Source organism: Hemicordylus capensis, chromosome 3, assembly GCF_027244095.1.
Source record: "Hemicordylus capensis ecotype Gifberg chromosome 3, rHemCap1.1.pri, whole genome shotgun sequence".
NCBI classification, from domain to species: domain Eukaryota; kingdom Metazoa; phylum Chordata; class Lepidosauria; order Squamata; family Cordylidae; genus Hemicordylus; species Hemicordylus capensis.
The window spans coordinates 53,461,400-53,486,411 of record NC_069659.1 but is presented as its reverse complement, the minus strand read 5'-3'; the positions used below and the strand labels follow the sequence as shown (position 1 = coordinate 53,486,411).

The window sequence follows — 25,012 nt, the reverse complement described above, 5'->3', positions numbered from 1 at the left end:
TTGGCCTGTCTCTCAAATACCTGTGCATGAATTTACCCATCTCTGTGAGAGTAATTGAAGTCACTCATTACTACAGCTCTGTCTCTCTTTAATGCCTCTCTGATTTGCTTCTCCAACTCCAAGCCAACTCCAAGTCACTCTCAGCATTTTGACCTAGAGGGCAATAGCATATCCCTAGCAACACATTTCCTTTCAGTCCTCACATTGGTTTTAATTTGTTCATGTTGCTGAAAACCTCCCAGAGATGGAAGTATGGGATGATGTACAAATATAATAAATAAATAAAATAAAATAAATATTGTCACCCATAACGTTTCTGTGGAGGACTCCGGTCCTCCTAGGTTTTCTAGCTTGGCCTCTAAGGATGTGCATGGAACTAATGTAACTAGCCCGGTTTGATTTGAATTTGGACCTGATTTGAGCCGCCCCTGGGTGGCTCAGCCCAAATGAGCCTGGGCCCGGTCCAGTTTGGCCATCAAGTTGGCTCGGGGGCTTAATGGCCATACTTGTAAAGGGTAATCTGGCAAGGATTCCCCTTTACAAGTAAAGGGCTGCCGGGGTGTGTGTCTGTCTGTCTGTCTGTCTTTTACCTTGAATAAAGCACTGCTCTGTGGCAGGATGGGGGAGGGGCTTCAGCTGCTGCAGCTGCGGTGGGACAGTGGGGGCTCCTTCCACCTCCACGCCTGCTTCCCAAATGACAGTGCGGGTCAATCTGCAGCCTTTTTGGGGCCTCTGTGTGTACAGAGAGGCCCGAAACAGGCTGCAGACTAGCCCATGCTGTCATTTGGGAGCAGATGGAGAGGTGGAAGGAACCCCTGCTGCCCTCCCTGTGGTGCTTTTTTCAAAGGTAAAATACGGAACTTTCCCCTCCCCTCCCCCACTGCAGCCCTCTACTTATAAAGAGGGATCCTTGCCAGAATGCCCTTTACAAGTATAACCCTCGAGCCAGCTTGCGAGCAGGGAGCTTGACTCGGCTCGCCACCACTGAGCCCACCCCACCCCCCATTCTACTCAAGGGCAAGCCTTCGAGCCAAGCTGGATCGAGTGTGAACCGGCTTAGTTTCGAGCCAGTTCACACATCTCTATTGGATTCTATCCCTTCTTTAACATACAGTGATACTCCACCCCCAATATGCCCCTCCCGGTCATTTCTATAGTTTGTATCCAAGAATAACTGTGTCTCACTGGTTCTCACCATTCCACCAGGTTTCCATTATAGTTACTATATCTATGTTTTGATTAGCAGCCATCAGGGCATGATGGGTAGAGGAGGGGAGGACCCAGGAACACTTACCCCAGGGGCCGGTCGGGCCTGGCCAATGGTGTGCATGTCTCACCCATCAGCCCTGATTGGGGTAGGAGGTGAAGCAGCTGTGTCTGGGCCGGACATGCTCTGCCCACAACAGCCAGGTCAGGATGAAGAAAAAGGAGCGCAAAAGTCTCAGAGACTCTTGCGAGAATTCGCACCAATCTCGCAAGTCCCAGGAATAAGATCTTGGACCGGTCCCTCATCTTGTGAGACTTGCAGGGGATGTGAGGGACTATTTAAAAGCAGGCAGGCTGATGAAAGCCGAGCTTTCTTAACCTGAGGAGTTAGAACATGAAGAGCCAGAGAAGGGGGTAAAGGTGACAAAACCTCCCCTCTCTAGCAGAAATATTCTGAGGCCTTCCCCTGCAACCTGAGAGCAACTGCCAGGAACCCCAGGTGGCTGGGTGGCTTGATGCTACATTGGGGGTCTTGGACTTCAATATGCTACCTAGCAGCCTTGGCTTCCAGGACCTCCTGATTATAATTCCCATCATAGACAATTCAAATGTGCACCACAACAGCTGACTCCTCCCCAGCACTGCCTAAAAGCCTATCTTGTGTGACATCTGCAGCCTTCACACCAGGCAGGAAAGGCACCAATCGGTCTACACACAGGTCACCTATTCATCTCTCTATGCCCTATACGATCTAATCACACACTACTAGGAGGCCCCCACCCTCACTCCCATGGAGTATCCTCTGTGAGAGAGGATATGGGTGCATCCCTCCTAAGGGAGCATTCACCTCTTCCTCAGAGAGATCTTCCTTCCCTGAGACCTTCATTCTCCATGGCAGCAGAGGAGCCATCAGCCTGGAAGTGGAACACCTCTTTCACATCCCTGAGGGTCTCATCCACACACCTCTCTACTTCCCTGAGCTTCTCCAGGTAAGCCGCTTTGGCCACCCATGACTTCTGCCCCTCAAGCAGATAGTCATACATGCAACACTACATGCAATCACTGGGAAACACCCCCTCCCCTGCTGGCATCCTACCTTCATAACTAGTTTTATTGACTATTTAGAACATATAGCATTTGTTTACTTGAAAGCCTGGTCTTAGCTAATTAAAGGTTTTAAGCTGTGTGTTCCAAGAAAATTACATAGGTATGGTAGTACAAACCTCCTTCTCATGCTGGGTGTCTCTTTTGTGATTAAGGGGGTGGCTTGAACACCTCCCCACACACTTCCCTGCTAAACTCATTTGATATCTGTTAGCAAACTCCTGTTCACGAAGCTCCAGGTAGCAAAGTTCCCCTGGTATGAATTTGTCTTCTCAAGAGCTGCTTCCAGATTGAGACTCCTCTGGAATGTGGCCATTTCCACAAGCTGTATGGCTCACCTGCAGCTAATCCCCATACACTGTCTCTCTAGGGACAACTGAAACTGAGATTGCCCTATCAAAAACAAACCCGTAGCCAGCCAGAAATCAAATACTAGGAAAGACTAGCCCTAACAAACTCAGCTTGTCCTTTGCCCCTTGCTTGCTTGCTTGCTTCTTTAGGAAGGAAAACAAAAGTTTGCTGCTTCCCCTGATCTGAGTCCTGTCTTCTCAAGAGCTGCTTCCAAACAAAGCCTCTTCAGGAATGTGGTACCTCCCACAAGCTGTGTGACTCTCCTTCAGCTAATCCCCACACTATGGAGGTAATGCAGAACTGTGGATCCAATGGACCCATGGTTCTGCTCCCTGCTACCCCCACTCTCTCATCTGAATTTATAATTCAGGAGAGCTCCCTCTCTGCAGTCTCACAGAGTGCAGAGAGGAGGGGAAACTAGCTGCTTGGGCTTCCTTCTTTACTGAAGGACAGCCCGGCAGCCAATAGCAGCTGGAGTGAGGAAGGCACTTCCTCCCTCACCTGCAGTGCAATCATTTGGATGTAACACTGGCACCAAAGAAGTCCAGGCAGTGGACCTCACTACAAACTGAAGGTACAAATCTCTGTCCAGGGAGGGAAACTGTGAGTCCATTTTGCAGCAAAACTGTGGTCACCCGCATTTGGACATAATGAGAATTAAACCGGAGGTCCCTTCACCTCCGGTTTCATGTTACATGCAAATGCAGCCACTGTCTCTCTAGGCACAACTGAAACTGAACCTGTCCACCCCTAGCCAGCCAGATAGCAAACCCTAGGAAAGACTAGCTCTAACAAACTCATCTTGTCCTTTCCCCCTTGCTTCCTTGTTGATTTATTTATTTGCTTGCTTGCCTGCTTGAGGAAAGAAAATGAAAGTTGGCTGCTTCCCCTAGTTTGAGCCTTGTCTTCTCAAGAGCTGCTTCCAAGCTTGTCAAGAAGAGCAAGACCACTCTACCACAGACTCATAAGAACAGAAGAACAGCCCTGCTGGATCAGGCCCAAGGCCCATCTAGTCCAGCATCCTGTTTCACACAGTGGCCCACCAGGCCCACGCGCAGTGGCCCACCACCTCTCAAAAGCAAAATATCAGCAACATATTCAAGTTGAACACTGCTCTGTCCAGGGGTGTAGCAAGGTTGGAGTGGGCCCAGAGACAAGATTTTAAAATGGGCCCCCCCTCACTGAAGCTCAGTTCATAATGTAAAGAAATCTTAAATGAGGATGAATAGTGGTAACAAAAAGCATAGTAAAAATTATATCTATATCTAAATCCATGTCCATGTCCATATCCATGTCCATATCCATATCTATATTTATTCTATGTGCCAAAATAGAACATCATTCTAAATTATTTTTTTAAAGGTTTTGTAAATTGTGAACGATGCAAGTCCATGTCCATATCCATATCTTTATCTATTCTATGTGCCACAGTAGAACATCATTCTAAATTATTTTTTAAAAGGTTTTGTAAATTGTGGACGATGCAAGTCATCTAATGGTACTAGAGAAAGATATGCTGTTCTGGTAGCTCCAGGTCCTAACATTCACATCAGTTTCGGAGGATGAATACAACTGAAGGAAGCCTGGGCAGGTGTGTGGCTGGGGGAGTCAGTCATGTGACTTGCCTCTGCCCCCCCCCCAGGCAGTGGGCCCCCAGACAACTGTCTCCCCTTGCCCTATTATAGTTATGCCCCTGGCTCTGTCACAAATCCAAACTTCCAGTGTTGTCCCAGTGTACCTGAAACATCAAAGCAACACCTATTCCTCTGCTTTGTCCAAAATAGCAGGTTGTTTGGGGAAATGAAGTTCACATGAAAAAAAATAAAGGGCTGAACTACCGTTTGCACTAACAAGAGAAAATATTTTGCAATACAGCTAACAAACAGTAGCAGTGGTGTTATAAAGATATAAAGAATAATGTTTATTGCTTTATCAAGAAAAAAAACAACATAGCAATTCATGGTAAAGTTCCTTATTCTTATGCATTTTTTCTCTCTTCAGCTTATACCAGGAGATTCAAAGGCTCTAATTCCAATTACAATAATTAAACAAGGTAATAATGTTTTATTCTGATGTTTGAAATTTTTAAAACAAAAAGCATTTATTTGAGTACAAAATAATGTGTAAATGCAGCTCTGTACGTCTGCTTGTGTTAGGGATGGGGAAAAATTTTTAAAGGAAAAGTTGGGAAACTTTTCACTTGTCATTTCCCTCAGTTCCAAATTGTCTCACTGAATTCCATTCAGATGTGAGATCAAATTTGTTCTGAACAAGTTAACTACAGTGCTTCTCATCCCTGTAGAAAGAACTTTCTCACACCTGTATAGTTAAGATGAAGTGTAAACATTTTGGTGATTATCTATGCTTGATAAGCATATAAGCAAACTATATTTACTTCTTTCCCAGTAGGAGAGCTTCCACTTAAACAAAAAGGGATCTTTCAGAAGTTGTTACAGCATTGTCTATGATTAGAACCAGTCCAATAGTCCAATTGTATTGATGTCCATCAGTATTACAGGGGCCTGGAAGTCTCTTGTGGAAACCCTAAGTTTGGATAGGGTGAATTCATTTTGTTTTAGTGTGCCTCTGGTTGTACGATTTTTATATTAATTATTTGCAGTAACTCTCATCTATCCAGCTCTAGACATAGCCACAGACATATCCTGTGTTCATTCTTTACAAGCAAAGACATTGGGTTGATGCTGAACTCTTGTTTGCAGTACCAATTCCAGCCCTGACAGCCCCTCCATCCAATATTGCTGCTCCTGGTTTCATACTGCTTTGCTTCTGGCAGAAATCTGAAGTCCTGGCTGACTTTTCTCTTTTCCTCCTCCTCTGTCATCTTCCTGGCCATACAGAATTACTGTATTTTCTTGATCTGTGTCCCATCTTTGTCATCTATGTCTGTTTTCTACTTCAGATGTTCTACTAAGACCCGCCCCCCCCCTCAGTTTCTGCATAGAATTTTGTCACCACTTTCAATGAATGTTTCCTCTTGCTGCCTTGACTTTCTTCCAACTCTCTTTTGATGCCTACAATGTGATTTTTGTGCTCCACATTCAACTGAAACTACTTTCATGAAAATCATCCGTTATTTCCTCTCTGCCAAATCTAACGTTTTTTTATTCTGTCTACTGCTGACATTTAGAGCAGGAGTATTTTTTTCTTGTCTAATTCCATAAAATACTATACTCATTGATGCCACTTCAATAAAGTAGTGACCAACATCCAGACTAACACTGCGTCTGCGGAACAATGTTTCTCACATGCAATGGTGATGTGCTTCCCAACAATACGACAGTTGTGTCTTCTGGAAATACGTCCCTGAGGGTTGTGGGACCTTCAGAGACATATATCCAGGAGGCATAGGCAACTGCAGAGACAAGGGAGGATCACCAAATATCTACTGTCCCCTGTTGCACATGTGAAACATTCTTCTGTGCACATGACATTATTCTGGATGTCACATACTAGTAATACATTGCTATGGGTTTCCCCCCCAAACTGCTAAGTACTGATACTGTGAGAGAAAACTTGATTTGTAATTTAGCAGTAAATTGAAGAAAATGTGGATAATGTGAACTATTCAAGAGGCAATCATTTCAAGCAGAACTATAGTCTGGCACATATTAATTACATGATTTCAGGTCTGTCACTTTCTAAAAACTCCACTCTTGTTTTCACAGTACTTCAAAATATCACACATCGAGCACAGCCTAAAACCCCAGAGAAACCTCCTTTAGCAGGACCGATATTAGGTGACTAAGATATTCATTATTCCTGCTAGGTGCTTTATGCTTTACTTTCAACACTTGTTCTTTGGAGTTTTCTCTTTCCTTTGAATGGGTAGAATGAGCTGCTTTGAATCTTACATACTAGTAGTGTAGCAAGAAATGCTAAAGATAATCTTACAGGTAAAATCTAGATTTTGTTGTTGTTGTTGTTACTTGAGAGAAATAATTTTAGTTGGAAATCCTGAGGTCTCCAGCAGGTAAGTTTTTTTTTTAAATCCAGAAAGGTGAAGTAAATTTTAGTTAATTGCAGGGAAACTGGGTAGGGGCTGTTGAGACAGCCCATTTTCCAAAGAATTACTTACAGATTAATGCTGTCATGCAGGCATGGAGTTTTCCATACTTACAAGATGAAGCTAGTACCTTCTTCTCTTTTAACATAATCTCTCTTCCTCTCTATTATGCTTTAGATCTGTCTCTAATTGCAGTCTTTAAATTTAAAAGAAACACCTGTGTGAATGGCTCATTTACCTTTATGTGTAGTGCACCTTGTCATTCCAGATTTCAATGGTACGCAAAAGAAACTCCCACCACCATTGACACTGGATATATCTGGAAGACCAAGGAAAACATTGCGTAAGTGGAAGCAAGGCTACGCAATTAGTAGTGAGATTGGGGCCTACCCAGCTTCTGATCCAGAAAGTTGAACACAGCCCACCAGCCTTGTATTATGGCCTGCAAGGTGCTCAATTATCAGAGGTGCACCTAGGTAATTTTGGAGCCTGGACCTAAAGGCCTTAGGAGCCCCCCCCCCCTGCAAATTAAGCATCATCATGCTCCTCCAAGCAACCACACCACCCAAGATAGACTAAAGAGGATTTGGGGGTCCCCAGGGGCTGTGGAGGCCCTGGACATTGGCCCCAAAGTCCAGGGGTAAGAGCACCTCTGTCAATAATACCAATGATTTGCTGTGCTAGACAAGCAGCAAATGTATCAAATCCTTGGTATATTTCCATACATGGCTTGTGAACTGTATTTGACTTGTTGGTTTATATATACATATATGTATAGAGATTCATGTTTTTAAAAATAAAATATTGGCTTCATGCCAGCAAGGAAAGATTAGGGGCTCTTGTTTCTTGTCTTTTGTCACAAGTTGAATTAGTGTATCTCCCAGGTGGGTTCCTGCAAGAACCTTGGGAAGTTCCTAGATAGCCCTTAGTTCAGAGTTACCTTCTGATTCTGAGAGGAGAATATTTATTCTGTTTTGAGACCCAGTCTTGATACAGAGGGGTAATTCCTGAGGTCTTGTGAGGTCTTGAAGCCACTCAAGACCTCACATGTTCATAAAGTCAAACATTTCATATGAGCAGCAGAGAATTAAGCTCTTGAGGCTTCTGTTCCTTGCCTTGACTTCTGCCTTCATCTTTAGGTTGAGTTGCTTTAGTACCCCTCAGTTGACATCTCCTCTTTACATGATATGCTGTTTATGCTCCCTTGTATTTTCTCTTGCTGCCTCCCTGCCCAGAATAGGCATGCTCACCTCTTTCATGGTCTATGTTCCGTTATTCCATAGATGTTCCATTGTTCAAGAGGACAGATCTACCATTGAGTGCCTGCATGCTATGAACACAGGTAGCTGGGTGGGGGGCCACTGGGAGGAACTGTCACAGGCCCAGCCATTTGCCTCCTCCAATGTGGCCCCCTGCCCCGCCATTCACCGCTTGCAGTTGTGAGCCTCCCTCCTCCTCCTGCTGGATTCCGCTGGCCTCTGTGGCTGCACCAACCGACACAGTTGCAATGGACAGGGTTTTCCCCATTGCCAACTGTGGTGACTGCAATGGTTAGTGGGGCTGTGGAGGCCAGTGGCAGTGGGTGGACAGGGGGGCTGCAGCAACAGTGGTGGCAGTCAGCCAAAAAATTTGGACATAGGCTGCCACCAACATCGCTATACCACTGGTTGATAGAAATATTCTTTCAAAATATTATTCTTAAAATCTGCCAGGGCATTGCACCATACATTGGGCATGATCCAGTCCATCATGGGTGTAATGCCCATGTGTAGAGGATTCTCATGCGCATGTGGAGAGGAAGCACAAGGAGCTGAATAGCTGAATGTGTGCACCTCCCATATCCTTGTCTAGCCTTCCCTTTCATTAAACCTAAGTAATTTCTATTGATATGAGGGATGTACAGAGACCACTCATTCATTTCAAGGGCACCTTGACCTGTCTATGAGCACCCACAGACAAGGGAAGGGTGGTAAACAGCTCTTCTATGAATCCTTTTTGCATGGGAGCTGCACCTGCAGTGCACTGCGACATGCCCATGGTATCTAGATAATTCAGTTTATTTACGGTCGCTGACCAGAGAATTATATACATACAGCTCAAATAGTAACAATAGCTAATCCAGCTATTCGTACACCTTATGGTACGAATAGCTTATGGAGTCCAGCTATACAGATACAATCTTACTTTGAATTCTAATGGCAGAACTTAGCAACTACATAAGTAATTTTGTCATCGCTATCAGATAAAAGATAGCTAGCAGAATTCATCTGGGTGGCCAGGGTAATTTGCTAGGCACTATTAGTTCATAGCGAGTGGCCCTGTAGAAGATAAAACTGTTCCACGTAAGGGACTCTTTTGATCTTCCCTTCAAACACAGCAGAAGGTAAAACGTCAAAGCGTCCTAGTGTGAAGGCTCTACGGTATTTTGCTACTGTAAGCTTATCTAAGTAATTAGCAGGTTTCATATTCAATAGTTGGTTACCCACTATTAATCTCCTTGATATAAAACTTCTATCGGGCACTACGTCACAAATTCTTTGGGAGTGCGCCTGGCTAGTTTGATCAAGATTCATAGCTAACAATGACTGTGGATCAAACCCATAGGACAACAATTTCCTTTTAAGTTCCATTTCCCAGTTGGAAGTGAATTTATCTGCTAACATGAGCAGTAACAGTCCAGTGGGATTAAGGTTTATTTTGAGCAAAAATTTAAATATTAAAAGCCAGATTTTAGACTCAACATTTTATCATACCTGCCTCCATTCTTAGAGCTGCGTTAGAAATGCCTCATGGTACTTGAAATAGCTTTCTAAGAAATTTAGATTGGACAGCTTCTATGGCTTGGATGTTAGGATAAAGGCCTAACTGTGCTCCATAAAGCATATGAGCTAACACCTTGGACTCGAAAATTCTTACAGCTGCCTGGTAGCTTTTCACATGGGGCTTTTGAAGCCCTTTAACTCGCATCAACTCCAGAATGAAGGGGATGCATTCACATAACAGCTAGATTTACCCCATAGTTCCTGTGAGTTATCGGGGAACAGTTCACACACAATTTGGGTTTTTCACTGTGCATTAGAATGTAACACAATTTATATCTGTGGGGAGGGGATCCACTATTTGCAGCGGTTTTTTGGGACAACTTCGAGTTCGCAGCAAAGCCTCTGTTTCTAGGAGTGTGCACGGACTGGTCCGGGGCCATAATAAAGGCCTCCGGACCGGTCCGGAATTCCGGCAGTTCGGCGGGGGGGGGGAGTGTGTCTTTAAGGGGGGCGGTAATACGCCCCCCCGCCGCTCTTCCCTCTCTGGCGCCGGACTTTCCAAAAACGTTCACGCACGCACCCTTCGCAGCACGCACACACTCGTTTGCGCCGCTGGCACACGCACGCCGCATACGTTACATGTATGGGAGGAACTCTGCCGCCTCAAGAACGTTTTTGGAAAATCCAGCGCTGGAGGGGGAAGAGCGGTGTGGGGGGGTAAGTACTACCGCCCCCCCTAAAGACACACTCCCCCCAGTGCCGGGCCACGCCTCTGTGGTTCCGTGCACATCCCTATCTGTTTCATGGAATATTTTTAGAGAGATAACCTGCCGCATTGCACCTAACTTTCAAATATGTGTTCTAATGCAATTTATATATTAACAAAAGTAAGGGACGATTGATAGTGGATGCTCGAAGTTTAGACCACAGCTTCTCTCTAGATATGAAATCAAACGCAGATTTAAGGTCAACAAACGCAGCACAAAGGGCCCCCTTTGGCTTTGAAATATATTTTGCTATCAGATGCTGTAGAATCAAGGCCTGAGACAGTGGTGAATAACCAGGCCAAACCAGACTGTTCTGCTGCTAGAATATTTTCAGTGTCTATCCAGCATAGATCTTACTTATTATGCTCCAAAGGAGTTTCTAGATATTTATCTGATTTCAAATTGTGCAACAGAATAAGTTTCATTTAATTGGAGTAATATGCCAGTGCTGTACTTGTTGCAGACCAGTATGTCATTATGGAATTATACTTTATTTCAAAACACATTTTGACACTATGTGGAAAGACTCAACATCTCCTTGGGCGCCAGAGATGAAGTATTGTAAATTATCGTGTAATAAAGAATTTAAAGTAACAATTTGCAGATGAAGTCCAAACTGACTGGAAATTGTGGTGGCTTGTGGTGTCCCATCTCCATTTGCTAATGCTTACATCCTGCAAAACTGAATTTTCAGTGGTTTTTAATTTTTTCCTATTACTGCCTATGGATATGGCAAGGTCAGTCCTTCAAGCTCATGTGAAACATGGTTACGATTTAGGTATACCATAATTATTAAAGTATTAAAGGTACAGATCTGCTTAGGAACAAGTATTGAACCGTCTCCAGTTCTGAGGCCAGTTGCTGCTGAGGGAAGACAAAATCTGTGGTAGTCATGCAAGGTCTATTGTTATTAGGAAAAAGTGAGACTAGTAGTGAAAGAACATTCCAACCATTTAAATCCTTTCCTTCCTGTCATATCCTTTTTAATTGTGGTAGATAATCATTTGTGTTATACTTCACACCACAAGAATAATCTGTTTTATTAAATCCAACTTCTTCTTCTTCTTCTTCTTCTTCTTCTTCTTCTTCTTCTTCTTCTTCTTCTTCTTCTTCTTCTGCTTAAATAGCTGAAAATGAAACTCAAGAATGGCCTGCAGAATCCAAGACATCAGAAGTACAAAAAATTTCCCCACAATCCCAGCCTGGTAATTTCCCCCCCTTGTTTCTGTATGGTACCTTGATGGAACAGTATTTATTCAGTTTGTTCCATTAACTGCAAATAAATGAGGTTACATTTCCTATTTGTTTGTATTAGTTAGTATTCTATTATGCCTAAAGGATCTTTATATAATCATATTCTTTTTACATGCTTGAAAAAGATTTCTGATATTTACATTTGAATACTTCAGGCCCATTTAGACAGGTGCTTCCCAAGTTACAAACACCTGACTTATAAGCTCCATAACTTGTTATATTAAAGAAGTCTCACACATATGAATGTACTCACTCTTGGGAACTATATTCATTCCGAGTTATGAACATCTTTCCTACAATCAAACTTTTGGAGCATAACCCGTTTGTAAGTTGGGGACTTCCTGTGTTCTATTTCTGTTCTCTAGTTACACAGAACATGTCTATGCCACTCCCATTCTTATAACTTAAAACTTATGTGTATACATTTATGCTGATGTAATTGGCTTCCTGATAAATGAACTGTCTTTTGGATGGTGTTTAAATGAATCATACCTAATAATCACTAAACCAGACTTCTGTCACTGTCATAGTTTTGTGCAAAACTGCTTCTGATATATATTATAATATAGTTTATTAGAATATATTAGAATTTGGACAATGTATATTGTGTGTATATGTTCATTTGATTTGCTGTCAGAGAATGTATACACTTAGAAGGCAGTGATGTCGGAGTTATTTTGTTAGCAGAACATTTTCCCTGTATCCTTATTTGTGATTCAAACACCACTAATGTTCTGTGATTTGATCCCTTCTATGTTCCATTTCCACCAACTCAAAGCCTTTCCATGTTTTTCTTCACAGTAAAGCCTGTATTTCTTAATGCTTACAGAGTTTTTCTCATTCCTTTAATTTGCAGTATTAAATTATTCAAACCATCAGTCAATTGTTCTCTTGCATAAGTCCCAATGACTGGTGGAATGCTTTCCATTTCATAGAAAGTGGGAGTGGCTATTGCTAGCTATATCCTTGCCTATATTCAAGGAGAAATCATTGTAGAAAAATTGCACGTTACAGTGGTCCCTCGACTTACGAAGTTAATCCGTTCCGAATGCACGTTCGTAGGTCGAAAATTTCGTAAGTCGAAAAGCGCACCCACGGAGGTCTGAAAAAATTCGTAAGTCGAGTAAGCCGCATCTAAAAATTCGTAAGTCGAGGAAACCGCATCTAAACCGCCAGCAGTTTCCGTTCGTAGCTCGAAAAATTCGTAAGTGTGCGGCCATTTTTGTCGTTCGTAAGTCGAAAACATCGGATGTCGAGTAGTTCGTAAGTCGAGGGTCCACTGTACTGTGTTTTCTGAAGAGTTGTACAAGTTAATCCTATTTTGTACCATCAATGGGTTATCAATCTAATAATTAGCTTATATTACAAAAGCTTATATTAGCCACTGTTTCTTGGAGCTAGCTCAACCTACTTGACCTAACTGAATTTATATGAGAATATATATTTATACTAATAACTGTACTAACTTTTGTTTATCAGCCATCACTGAACTTGACTGGGAAAGCAATAACCCAACAGTTCCCAGTGTCTCAGAGGAATCGGAGAGCTCTCCAGGTAAAACACGCTCCTGTGCTTTAACTTGAAGCTTCCACACTGCTACTGCCTTGAACAGCAAATGACATGTAATAAACTCATTTCTGAACTGAAGAAATGCCAAATTTAACAACTGCAACTTTACTAACATGACCAGTGTTGGACATCAGTAATCAGCTGCACTGTATTATACTGTAACTCTTGTACTGACGGAATGAAGGGTCATCATCAAATACGAAGCTTGTGCTTCATAATTTCATGAAATTATTTTTAAAGTTTATATATATATATATATATATATATATATATATATACACACACACACACACACACACACACATACACACACACACACACACATACACACTAAAATTAAATTTCTGCATTTTTTAATCTGAAGATTTGAGCTTGCTGAGAGAAACATAGTGCAGCTTCCCTGTATTATTAACTAAAACATTTGCATTTGATTCAGAAAAATACATCGTGGCTGTTGGAGTAGAAAACAAATATGATTTTCAGGCATTTGCACTCATACTTGTGTCCTGAAGTACATTTTGCATAAGATGTCCATAGTGTAATTAATGTCTAAAGAAAATATGTTAACTTTCTTTTTTAGCTCAAAGTGTCGTGGAATCTTCAAAACCTATCATAATCCATATAGCTGAATTGCCTTTTGACACATTGGGTAAATATTATGTTTAGAACTTCCATTGCAAACAATGCTACTAAATACTACCTCTAATATATATGTGGTTGTGCACATGCCTGTTGACAAAAGGCAACAGTTTTCTTGTATTCCTGATGGCACAACTGTCATAAATCCACCAATACGCAAGTAGTCAAGACCATACAATATATATAGTCTTCTTTCATATAAGCCTGAGCACTGCACTATTTTCTCATTGATTCAAAGGTATTGGTAGTAAATATGAGGAATAAGTGGACATGTGCATATTTTGCTTTAATTAAATATTAGTAGTAATGGTGAGTTATTAATCATATTGACAAATGGTATACATTAATTATGGTATAGAGCTTTGGTTATCCTAATTGCATCCTTGGTTCTTTACATCAAATGAGTTGTCATTGTCAGGACAATAAAAGTCCTATAGGTTTGGAATATGTTAGATCCATCACTTACTGTAATTATTATCAATACTGTTTATAGTGCTCAGGCATGCTTTGATGACTCAGGCATGCTTTCACAAAATTATTTTGGGATCTACCAGTTATAACTTGGAGATTTTTTAAAATATTCCCATCATCTATATAAACAACAGGAACAAGTATCTATGGAACAAGTATCTATGTGACTGTCCTCATAGGACCATAGGTCTAAAACAGAATTTGACATCTATAGTGTTTCATCTTAGTGCATGCTACTACCAGCTGTTAAAAATAGTTAGTTATTATACTGAGCATAAATAAAAACAGCAAAGTACAAGAATTCAAAGTTGAACGAATTTTTTTCCCTTGCTGACTACAGGAAAGACAGTGGATTCCAAGAAAAATAACTTTGTAAGACTGAATTTGCAAAAATTCAGAACACATAGGATACCTAATTTGGTTGTTTCAGAGGCTGCATTCAGATGCCATGGGAAACCTGTGGCAAACTCATCTCAAATTGGCCTCTCATGACATCTGAATAGTTAGAGCTGCGGTTCCAGGATCCAACCACAGCTCTAATCCCTACCCCAGCCTCCAGATGACCCCTCGGTTGTAAGAAAGATTAACTTACCAAGTCAAGGGTCCAGAGGCTGGACTGCATTGTTTGGTTTGGGCAACTCGCCCAAACTGGAGTTAAGGGAGGAAGCTCCTCCCACTGCTTGAACTTCATTGGCTGGCACAGCTTTCCTTCCTGGGTTCCCGAAAGCCCGCACAACCAATTTCCACCCGCTTCCAGGCTAGGTGAGCGCAGCTCCAGCTTGTCTGGGAGCACATTGGGGGACAGGGACGAGAAAGACAAGTTCACTGAACCCACATTCATGACAATGTCCGACTGGGCCCTTAGTTTCCATATATGGTTTGGCCTTTAATATTAAAAAAAATATCCTGCAATGTTTTATTTACAAGCCTTTATATGAGAGTAATTCCACAGATAATAATTGGAATTCATTAACTATATTTCCTTTTGTTTATAGATAAAGGTGTATATCCTAAATTGTTGTTTGACGTATTGAAGGACTTCCATTCACAAAAGAAGGGAGGCCCAAAGTTTGCTAATTCCCTCTTCCTTCTGCAGTACCCTGCACTCCGCAAAATCTGTTGCAAATTTCTAGGGACCCTAGAAAAGAATGGCATGTGACACAAGGGTGAAGCAGAAAGAGGCAATTGGTGAAATCCTCCCTTGTGTAAATTGAAGTTCAGTACATGGGGAGGGGGATCAGGAAGCAATTTTTGCTTTACTTCCCTCCCCACAAAAGGGGAGGGGAATGTTTGCTCCCAGGAATATGTATCCGTGGGCTGCATGAAGATGCCATGAAGCAAGCATTAAACAGAATTCACTCTTGATTTCCACTCCCAGCAGTTTTTATTCACTGTCATCAGTATATTTGTGCTTACAAGAAAGGATGGCTAGCTATTCCCATAGGAATTAAGGCATAATGCTTTCAGTCCAACAGAAGCACTCTTATTGAAATAATTTACCTTAATGATTAACTCTGTTAAACTACAATCAAAGTACTTTTTAAATTGTACTTAAAATGAATGTTGGGTTTTAGAAATCTATTTACAGGGATTCTTCCTTCTTCTAGCCCCCAGTATACCATGCAGAAGTTTCTCCTTTTTGCCACCAAAAGGGGATGAATTGTTCACATCTAGGCACTGGGCAATTGCCAAGCTGAAGAAAAGAAAAAAAAATAGGTCCAATCCAACTGAGAGAGAAAATGTTGGGGTGAAACTCAGTTTAGGACAAGCCTTGTTTTTCATCCTAATTGAAATTGTATTATAGTCTACAAACCTACACTTTACTAGGACTTATTACTCCGTAGTCTAACCCACCTGTGACTAGAGTGGATTGTCCATACCCAACCATGCATATCTAAACAATATCATAGAGGCTCTTTACACAAGCAGCGTGAAAAGCCTAAAGGGGATTTGCAGGGAGAGTGGGTTTGACCCGCTCTCTCTGCAGACGATCAGGGAGCCCTCCGTGGGTGGCCGAATTGGCCACCCAGACAGTTACTGGCTCTGTAATGGAGCCAGTTGGGGTGGCAGGGTTCGGGTGCCTCCTGGCCCCCAGAAGTCCCATAAGGCACTGCGCGAGTGCACAGTCCCTTTTGGGGAGCGTCCTGACGCCGGGAGGCTTGTTGTAGCCTCCCAGTTGGGAGGTTACTCATGAGTCGGTGCAGTGTGGAGCTGTACTGCAATAACACACAATCAAGGAACCCGCTTTTTCTCACGCCCAAAATTCAGGTTTAGTGGCGGGCTCCATAAGTGCTGAGCCATCGCCGGGAGCCGTGTGGCTCCCATTGCTACTCACGATTGGGAGAAATTGGCCCTAGCCCAATTTTTGCCAATCATGGGAATAGCCTCACAGGTGAATAGGTATAGGAAACAACATATAGATTACTCAAAAGGCCTGTGCTGTGTTTCTTGTTTCAAATGAGTAATACCAGTTAATCTTTAAAAGCAAAAAATCCATGCAGATCACAATAAACCAAGATTAATGTAGAAGGTTTAATTCATTATTGAATCACATATATTAGATATAAAATGGGAACAAAAAGCTTATTATTTATAGAAAAATGCAATTATAATAAATACTATGAACACAAAACTTTATTTTCCCTGGAGAAAATGAGAGCCCTATTCTTTTATTATCTATCTATCTATCTATCTATCTATCTATCTATCTATCTATCTATCTATCTATCTAATTTCTATACCACCTGATATATGCATCTCTAGGCAGTGTACAAAGTTAGAAAACACAACAAATGTAAAAACAGTATAAAAACAGTAAAAATTCAAAAAACAAATAAAAACAACTACTCAAGATAAAAACACATTAAATAGTTTAAAAATTTCAGTTAAAACCTTGAGAAAACAGGTACATCTTGAGGGTCTTCCTAAAAGCAAACAGAGAAGGAGATGCTCTTATTTCAACAGGGAACATATTCCAAAGCCCCAGGGCAGCCACAGAGAAGGCCTGGTCCTGAGTTGCCACCAAATGCGCCAGCGGAAACTGTAATCGAACCCTTATAGGTGATCTTAATAGGCAACAGGGATCATGACAAAGAAAGCCCTCTCTTAAGTATTCTGGATTGAAGCCATTGATGGCTTCATAGGTAATAAAGGAGGGAGGTGGTCAGTTTTCTAATGGGTATTGAATCAGGGGAGGCTGACAGAGAGCTTAGTTGCTTCCTGTGGCCTTATCAAATGTCTACCATCACTAAGTCACTTATATATGACTTATATATTTTGTGTCTGTCTGTAACATCAGATCTATCTGTAAGCCTTCCCTCCCACCAGGAATTGGGATACTCATATGTTGGACTTTCTTTTTTCCAACTTCTAGCTCCACACAAGCTTCCGGAATCTCCTAAAACTAAAACATCTCCCATACTTCAAATGCCCACAGAAACATTGGGTAATGGTGATTTTTGAAAATCTTTAATTTCATTTTTATTTTTATTTCCTTGGACAATGTTATTGTTCTTAAAACATGGTTACTTGGTTTACATGGTTTACATAAAATTTATTTTGTGATGGTTATATTTGCTTTAGCCCCAGTTGTTAATGTGATTTAGGAAACTTACGGTTCATTCATCTTGTAGTTCTTTCAATTATCTTTCCGTTATTTGCAAAATTATGTCCCAGAAGGCCTTCTGTACCACATTAGCCTTAGAAATGCACCTTTTCTCTGCATCAATGAGCTCTATAAAGACTTGGCTGTTTCTTTTACTATAGCTTCAAGTGAAATGCAGCCAGTTCTTTCACAATCCCAAACGCCTGCTCCAAAAGCCACACAGACAAAGCCTGGTAATTATTATTTTTCCCTTAAAGTCGCATGCTTCAGCACATATGTTGTTTAAATAATGCAGTTTGAAACTCTAGACAAGAAAAGAAATGCTGCTATAAACTTAAATCCCTAATGTATACATGTGAATAGAGAAATATTGGGCCTAAATTTAACATGGAGAGGCCAGGCCACGTGAATTTTGGCTCCCATCCTCATATTCAGCTGAGTAGTCATATAGACTTGTCAGTGTGTATGCGCATGTGCACTCAAGCTGTCTGCTTCAGGGAAGAAGCTGGAATTTCAGGAGGCTCAGATAGGCTTTCCAGGAAACTGCTCAACCTGCACTAGGTAGCTGTGTTCACTATTCCCTGTATGGAGGAGTAAGGGATTCCAGGAACTTCCTCCTAAAAGCAGCTGGTACGTGTTGTCACAGGTGACAATGCCAACCATCTGTATGGCAAAAATCCCTTGACTGAGGTCATCCATTACTCCTGGCATATGGACTTTGCAGTTTATTTTGATTATCAATTTTCTCTTCATTGAAACTTAGCGTGGCATTAAATATGTGAGTGCCTAAGATAAATTTTCATTACACAAATCTTCAAAATGTGACCTTTATTTTCTCAGATTTCCTTGCTACCTGATTTTGAGACCCCAAAATGTCTTTATGATATCTAGAAATAGATCTGCCATATTTAGTTATTTATCTGGTTTCTCAATTACTTTTTAAAGGAAATTTTCTTGGAAGGCTTCACCAAAGAAATCCCCAGTTTTCTTATGCATTATTTTCTATTAATTTGTTTAAGAATTTCAGCTCTACTAGAGGGAGATATTTCTTTTCATTTAGAAACATGATGGGTGGCCAGTTTATGGTGAGGTGTTTCTTTTCTTTTCTTTTTTAAAGTTGTCTTTATTATATTTTTCACAGAACTCTGATAGCTCTGATCTATGTAAATAGGATGATTGCAGCTCCTTCAGCCAACAGCTATGAATCATACAACTTTTTCCTTATAAAATCGCCAAGTTTGCTTGTGTACTTTCTATTGGGAATGAATCGTTGTTCCAGGTTTGCGCTGTTTGCAAACAAGCCCTTTTATTTGATTAGCATAAAGTAATATGTTATGTGGATGGTATGTGTTTTCTGTATAGTACATACAGCAGGAAACTAATTAGTCATTCCATAATTTTGGAGGGTTACTTCTAATATTAGTAGCCAACATTATCTGCAGCATTATGAGGCAGAGCAAGAACTCCACCCTCACAGGGAGCTGGGAAACGAACTATCCTGAAGACTTGCCACATAACCCAGCACATGGGGAGGGGAACGCAATTTTCGCTTCTCTCTCCTCCCTGCAGTAACTCTTTTCACTTCCATAAATATGTCCCTGAGGGTTATGCAGTCCTCACTAACATATCGTGGAAGCTAAAATGCATTCATCAGTTCCTCTTAACACTGCACAAGATGGCAAACATTGTTTCATCACAAGAGCATTTTTAGGTCATTCCAGTGATGAAAACCATAGTACTGGAAGGACTAATAATGATGCCTTTTCACGATTCAGAAAAGAGATGTTGGTCTTACTTAGGATTTTGGACAGACATGGGTACATGTCCTTCCAATGTTACTGTTTTAATCACGGGAGCAACTTACTGTGTACTCCCATGAATAAAAATATTAATGCTAGAAATGGCCCAACGCATACTCCTGCTTTCCTGGACATGGTCCAGCAGCATTCAGAGACTTCCCATGTTCTTCCATGAGAAGGGAAATGCTCAATATCAGTTGGAATGTGCATACAGCCACATAGCATTTCCCTTTAACAGCACTATTAGTGAGTCCCTGATCTTTCCAGATCTAAATACTCTCATGTGGGTAATCTTTGCACTAAATATGTAGGCACCTGAAAAGAGTTACTCCTGAAGTTAGTAAAGCAGATTATGATGTTTTCTGATACAGTATTTCGTATTGCTTTTTATACCACTAAATTCAGGTCAGGACTACATTTTTTTAATCACACTATCTCTTGTCAAAATGTGCTCCTTAAGCTTCCTTTGCTTTCGTTATGGAACATATTATGAAATGTCCTATTCAATCATATGTTCCAGTACACATGGGGAACACACGTTTTGTGTGCTTCAAATGCTGCAAATGGTTTTGATTCTTTTAATATCTCCATTATCTGGTCTTTGTGAACCACATACAATTTCCTTTTTCTTTTTTTTAAGTGAACAAACAATCCTGTTCACTTTAGGTGGTTACTCTTATGAGCTATTCAAAATCTCTCCTCCTAGTAATAAAAAGAGACTGTTAATTTTGTCCTAAGCCTGGTGAATTTAAGCTAAGGACAAGAAGACGTAAGCAGGGCCGGTATGCAGTAAAGCAACATTCAAGAAGCAAGGCTTGCTCAGGTGCAGGAGATTGTTTAGAAACCATGTGATTGCAGGGATTAAAGCAAGTGATGTTTACATTCCAAGACAAAGAAATAAAGATAGAAGACAGTGGCCACATTCACACATAATGCAAAACCACACTTAAATGGGGCAGAAGTTGCAATTTGTGAATATCTGAATGCATACAATTGTGGCAGGGGCAGAGCCACCGTTGGGCAAATGGGTTCAAATAGCCTCATGGCCCCGGACACGCCCCCCGTATCTGATGTCAGGCACGGGGGTGTTATTTCACTCCCAAATTGGGCCACGCAGCCCCATTTGGGACCGAAATCAGCCAGGCTGCATTGGTTATTTATAGTCCCATTTTTTCACTGTGCTCCTTGACTTTCATTACTAGAGGTTGCAGATCGCCCACATTCTCAGCTATCAGAGTGGTGCCATCAGCATAGTGCAGGTTATTGATGTTTCTTCCTCCAATCCAACTTATCTCAGTATATGTTCAGCATATAAATTGAATAAAGAAGGAGAAAGTATACAGCCTTGTCTAACTCCTTTGCTGATCTGGAACCAGTCTGTTTCACCATGTTCCATCTGGACTGTGGCTTCCTCATGAGAACAATGAGATGTTCTGGGATGCCAATTTTCCTAATGATATTCCAGAACTTGACATGGTCAACACAATCGAAGGCTTTTCTGTAGTCAGTAAAGCACATATTGACTTCTTTCTGGTATTCTTTGGCTTTCTCAGTTATTCAACCTGCATCAGCAATGATATCTCTTGTTCCTCAGCCTTTTCTGAAACCAGTTTGAACATCAGGCATTTCCCTTTCCACTTAGGGTTCTAATCTGCATTGGATGATCCTGAGCATTATTTTGCTAGCATGTGAAATTAAGAATATTGTGTAATGGTTTGCGCAATCTGTTAAGTCTCCTTTCTTTGGTGTGGGTGTGTAGACTGACCCCTTCCAATCTGTTGGCCACTGTGTCATTCTCCAAATTTGCTGGCATAGTCTGGTTAGAGCCTTCTTCTGTTGCCTGCCATATTTCTGTAGCTATTCCATCAATTCCTGTAGCCTTCCAATTTGGTAACGACCAGAGTGCTGATCTAACTTCATCTTCCCATACTAGAGGTTCTTGCAAGTGGGGAATATCTTCTAGAGTATCTTGGATGTTGACGTCCCTGTTGTACAGATTTTCGGTATACTCCTTCCATCTCTGTTTGATCTTCTCTGAATCAGTTACTATATGTCCTTTGGCATCCCTTAACATACCAATTCAAGGTTGGAACTTCCCTCTGAGTTCAGAGATCTTTTGGAAAACTTGCCTTGTTTTTCCATGTCTATTTCCATCCTCAGGGTCTTTACAGATGTCATTGTAGTACTGCTCCTTGTCTCTTCTAACTGGTTTCTGAAATTCCCTATTAAGTTCCTTCCTGAGGTCTTTATTTTTCTTGAGTTTGGCTTCTCTCCTCTTCTTGGCAATTTCCACTGTCTGTTCTGTCATCTGTTTTGTTTTCTTCTGTTTTTTGTTCTTTGGCAGTCTCTTTTCACATTCGTCCTTAATAACTGCTTTGATTTCATTCCACAGTTCCTCTGGTTCCCTATCAATGAGGTTCAGAACTTCAAAGCGGTTCCTGATGTTCTCCTTGAAAAGGATGGGTACATTCCCAAGATCAGTGACAGTTCCTCTTTAAAATGGGAGCTGTTATATGGAGTCTCTCCGGGCTCCATTCTGTCACCAATGCTTTTTAATATTTACATGAAACCGCTGGGTGACGTCATCAGGAGATTTGGTGCAGGGTGTTATCAGTATGCGGATGACACCCAAATCTATTTCTCTTTATCATCATCATCATCATCATCATCATCATCACCTGCCTACAGACAGTAATGAGCTGGATGAGGGATAACAAATTGAAGCTGAATCCAAGCAAGACGGAGGTGTTCATTGTGGAGGATCAGAAGTTAAGCGATGAGTTAGATCTTCCTGTGCTGGATGGGGTTACACTCCCCCAGAAGGAACAGGTACGCAGCTTGGGAGTGCTCTTGGATACAGGCCTCACCCTGGAATCTCAGGTGGAGGCTATCGCCAGGAGCGCTTTCTCTCAGCTTCGGCTGATTCGACAGCTGCATCCATTCCTTGAAGAGAACGGTCTCGAAACAGTGGTGCATCAGCTGGTAACCTCCAAGCTCGACTACTGCAATGCTGTATATGTGGGGCTGCCTTTGTACATAGTTCGGAAACTTCAGTTAGTTCAAAATGCAGCAGCCAGATTGGTCTCTGGGGTAACCCGAAGAGACCATATTATGCCTGTCTTAAAACAGCTGCACTGGCTACCAATATGTTTCCGGGCAAAATACAAAGTGCTGGTTATTACCTTTAAAGCTCTGAACGGCTTGCATCTGGGCTACCTTAGAGAGCTCCTTCGGTATGATCCCCATCACTCGTTGAGGTCATCTGGAGAGGTCCGTCTCCAGTTATCACCGGTATGTCTGGTGATGACTTGGAACTGGGCCTTTTCTGTAGCTGCTCCTGGTCTAGGGAATGCACTCCCGGCAGATATCCACAGTTTAAAAACTTATTTTTAAACCTAAACCTAAAAACTTGAAAACCTAAAAACTTATTTGTTTGGCCTAGTCTTCCAAGGCTTGTAAAGTGTTGTGTGTGTGGTTTTTTTAAAAGTATTTTAATTGGTTTTTAATGGTTTCAGTTGTTTTTGAATTGTTTTTATATTGTTTTTAGCACTGTGTTTTGAATTGTGTGTTTTTATGTCTTTTAAAAAGTTGTTGTACACCGCCCAGAGCCTGTGGATGGGGCGGTGTATAAATGTAATAAATAATAAATAATAATATCCTGGAAGCTGGATAGCTTTGTTTTTCCCCTTAACTTGACTTGGAACTTGCGCATGAGCAGTTCGTGATCTTTTCCATAATTGGCCCTCGGTCATGTCTTTGCTGTTATAACTGAGCTCTTCCACTGCCTTGCACCAATAATGTAATCAATTTGATTTCTGTGTACTCCATCTGGTGATGTCCATGTGCATAGTCGCCGCTTTGGTTGCTTGAAGAATGTGTTAGCAATGCAGAGATCATTGGCTTGCAGAAACTAATAAGTCATTCTCCTTCTTAGTTTCTGTTTCCTAGGCCATATAGGCTGACTGTGTTTTCCTCCTTACCTTTTCCAACTTTGGCATTCCAGTCTCCAACCACCAGCATCACATCTTGCTTGCATGTTCTGTCGTTTTCAGACTGAACTTGAGCATAAAACTCATCAACTTCCTCTTCTTCTGCATCAGTTGTTGGGACATAGACTTGAAGAACTGTCATGTTAAAGGGTTGTCCATGAAATCTGATTGATATTAGTCAGTCTCTGACCGCATTGTACCCAAGTACTGTCATTGCTATATTCTTCCTGACTATGAAAGCAACACCATTCCTTCTTTGGTTTTCATGTCCTTAGTAGTAAATGGTATGATTTTCTGACTGAAAGAGTCCCATTCCAGTCTATTTTAATTCACTGATGCCCAAGATGTCAATCTGTAATCAATTCATTTCATCTTTCACTGTGTTGAGCTTTCCCATATTCATGCTTCTGACATTCCACGTTTCCATTGTAATTCTGTCTTTGCAGCTTTGAATTTTCTTTTCCCACACGGCAACATCAGCTGCTAGATGTCCAAAAGGCTTTAATCTAACTGTGTCATAAACACCATCAGTACTCTGAGAGATCCTGAGCTCTTCCTCAGTATCATGTTGATTACCATCCGACCTGAGGGGCCCATCATCAAGCACTACATCGACAATCATTCTATTTTGTCTATCCATGTGGTTTTCTTGGTAAAATACAGGAGTGGATTACCATTGCCTTCTCCCACACAGTATGAAATGATGCCTTTGCCGTTGTCACTGAAGTGATCATCCACGTCCAGCACCTTCCTACTGTATATTGCTGCTGCATAATATAGGTGCTTGCTGGCTTTAGCTGGGCAGCTGAGATGACCTTTGCACTCTGGGTGACCCTACTGGGAGTATATCTCTCAGCGTACTTAGCTCATCCCTCCCAGGAACAACCCCCCCCCCCGCCACGATGAGGCAGCATAGCAGGACTTGGGGGAGATATGCTATAGCATGTCAGAAACATTCTTATCTGTGATATGGGGGGTGGCTGCACTTTCTTACTCACAAATTATCCTTAACAAGCAACAATTGTTTTTCATTTTTCTCTGACTTCAATCAGATGAATCCTATTTATAGCATATGTTTTCCTGTGCAAAACATTACATATGTATTCATTCAGTTTACACCAGTTCCTAGCATTGCCCTTGAAGTGAACTTCTTGATTTGGGGATGGTTTTACAACCCACAGCTTGCACTTTGGGCTTGTTTGTATTTTCTCTTAATAAGTCCAGCCAACCAACTGCACAAACATCTGCAGAAAATGAAAAGTAGGAATGACTTTTGAACCTGGAAAAGTACATAACCTTATTAGATACTCAAAGCTTCTATGCCTTTCTTGTCTTCAGAATTTCAAATAAGCTCTTCACTAGGCCAGTGACCATAACCCTAAGGCATGAGAGTACTTTGACATAGACATACATAACATTTTAAAGATAATAATATTAGGGCAAAAGAACTTAATTTAATGGTTCTTTTGGGGG

At 41.4% G+C, this 25,012-nt stretch overlaps 1 protein-coding gene across 21 annotated transcripts in view; it reads left to right on the top strand.

Moving 5' to 3' along the window:
* ABI3BP (ABI family member 3 binding protein) overlaps window positions 1-25,012 on the top strand; it is a 233,136-nt gene that overhangs the window by 102,232 nt on the left and 105,892 nt on the right. For 20 of the 21 annotated variants that reach the window (XR_008320120.1, XM_053312018.1, XM_053312009.1 and 17 more), the window contains 8 exons: window positions 4,663-4,714; window positions 6,348-6,419; window positions 6,936-7,028; window positions 11,342-11,419; window positions 12,948-13,022; window positions 13,618-13,686; window positions 17,521-17,592; window positions 17,913-17,984. Coding sequence is in view for 20 of the 21 variants with exons in the window: in XM_053312018.1 (XP_053167993.1) it covers window positions 4,663-4,714; window positions 6,348-6,419; window positions 6,936-7,028; window positions 11,342-11,419; window positions 12,948-13,022; window positions 13,618-13,686; window positions 17,521-17,592; window positions 17,913-17,984 (583 nt within the window). In the remaining variant the exon portion in view is untranslated. The remainder of the gene's footprint in view (window positions 1-4,662; window positions 4,715-6,347; window positions 6,420-6,935; window positions 7,029-11,341; window positions 11,420-12,947; window positions 13,023-13,617; window positions 13,687-17,520; window positions 17,593-17,912; window positions 17,985-25,012) is intronic. The other variant, XM_053312005.1, reaches the window with a different exon arrangement.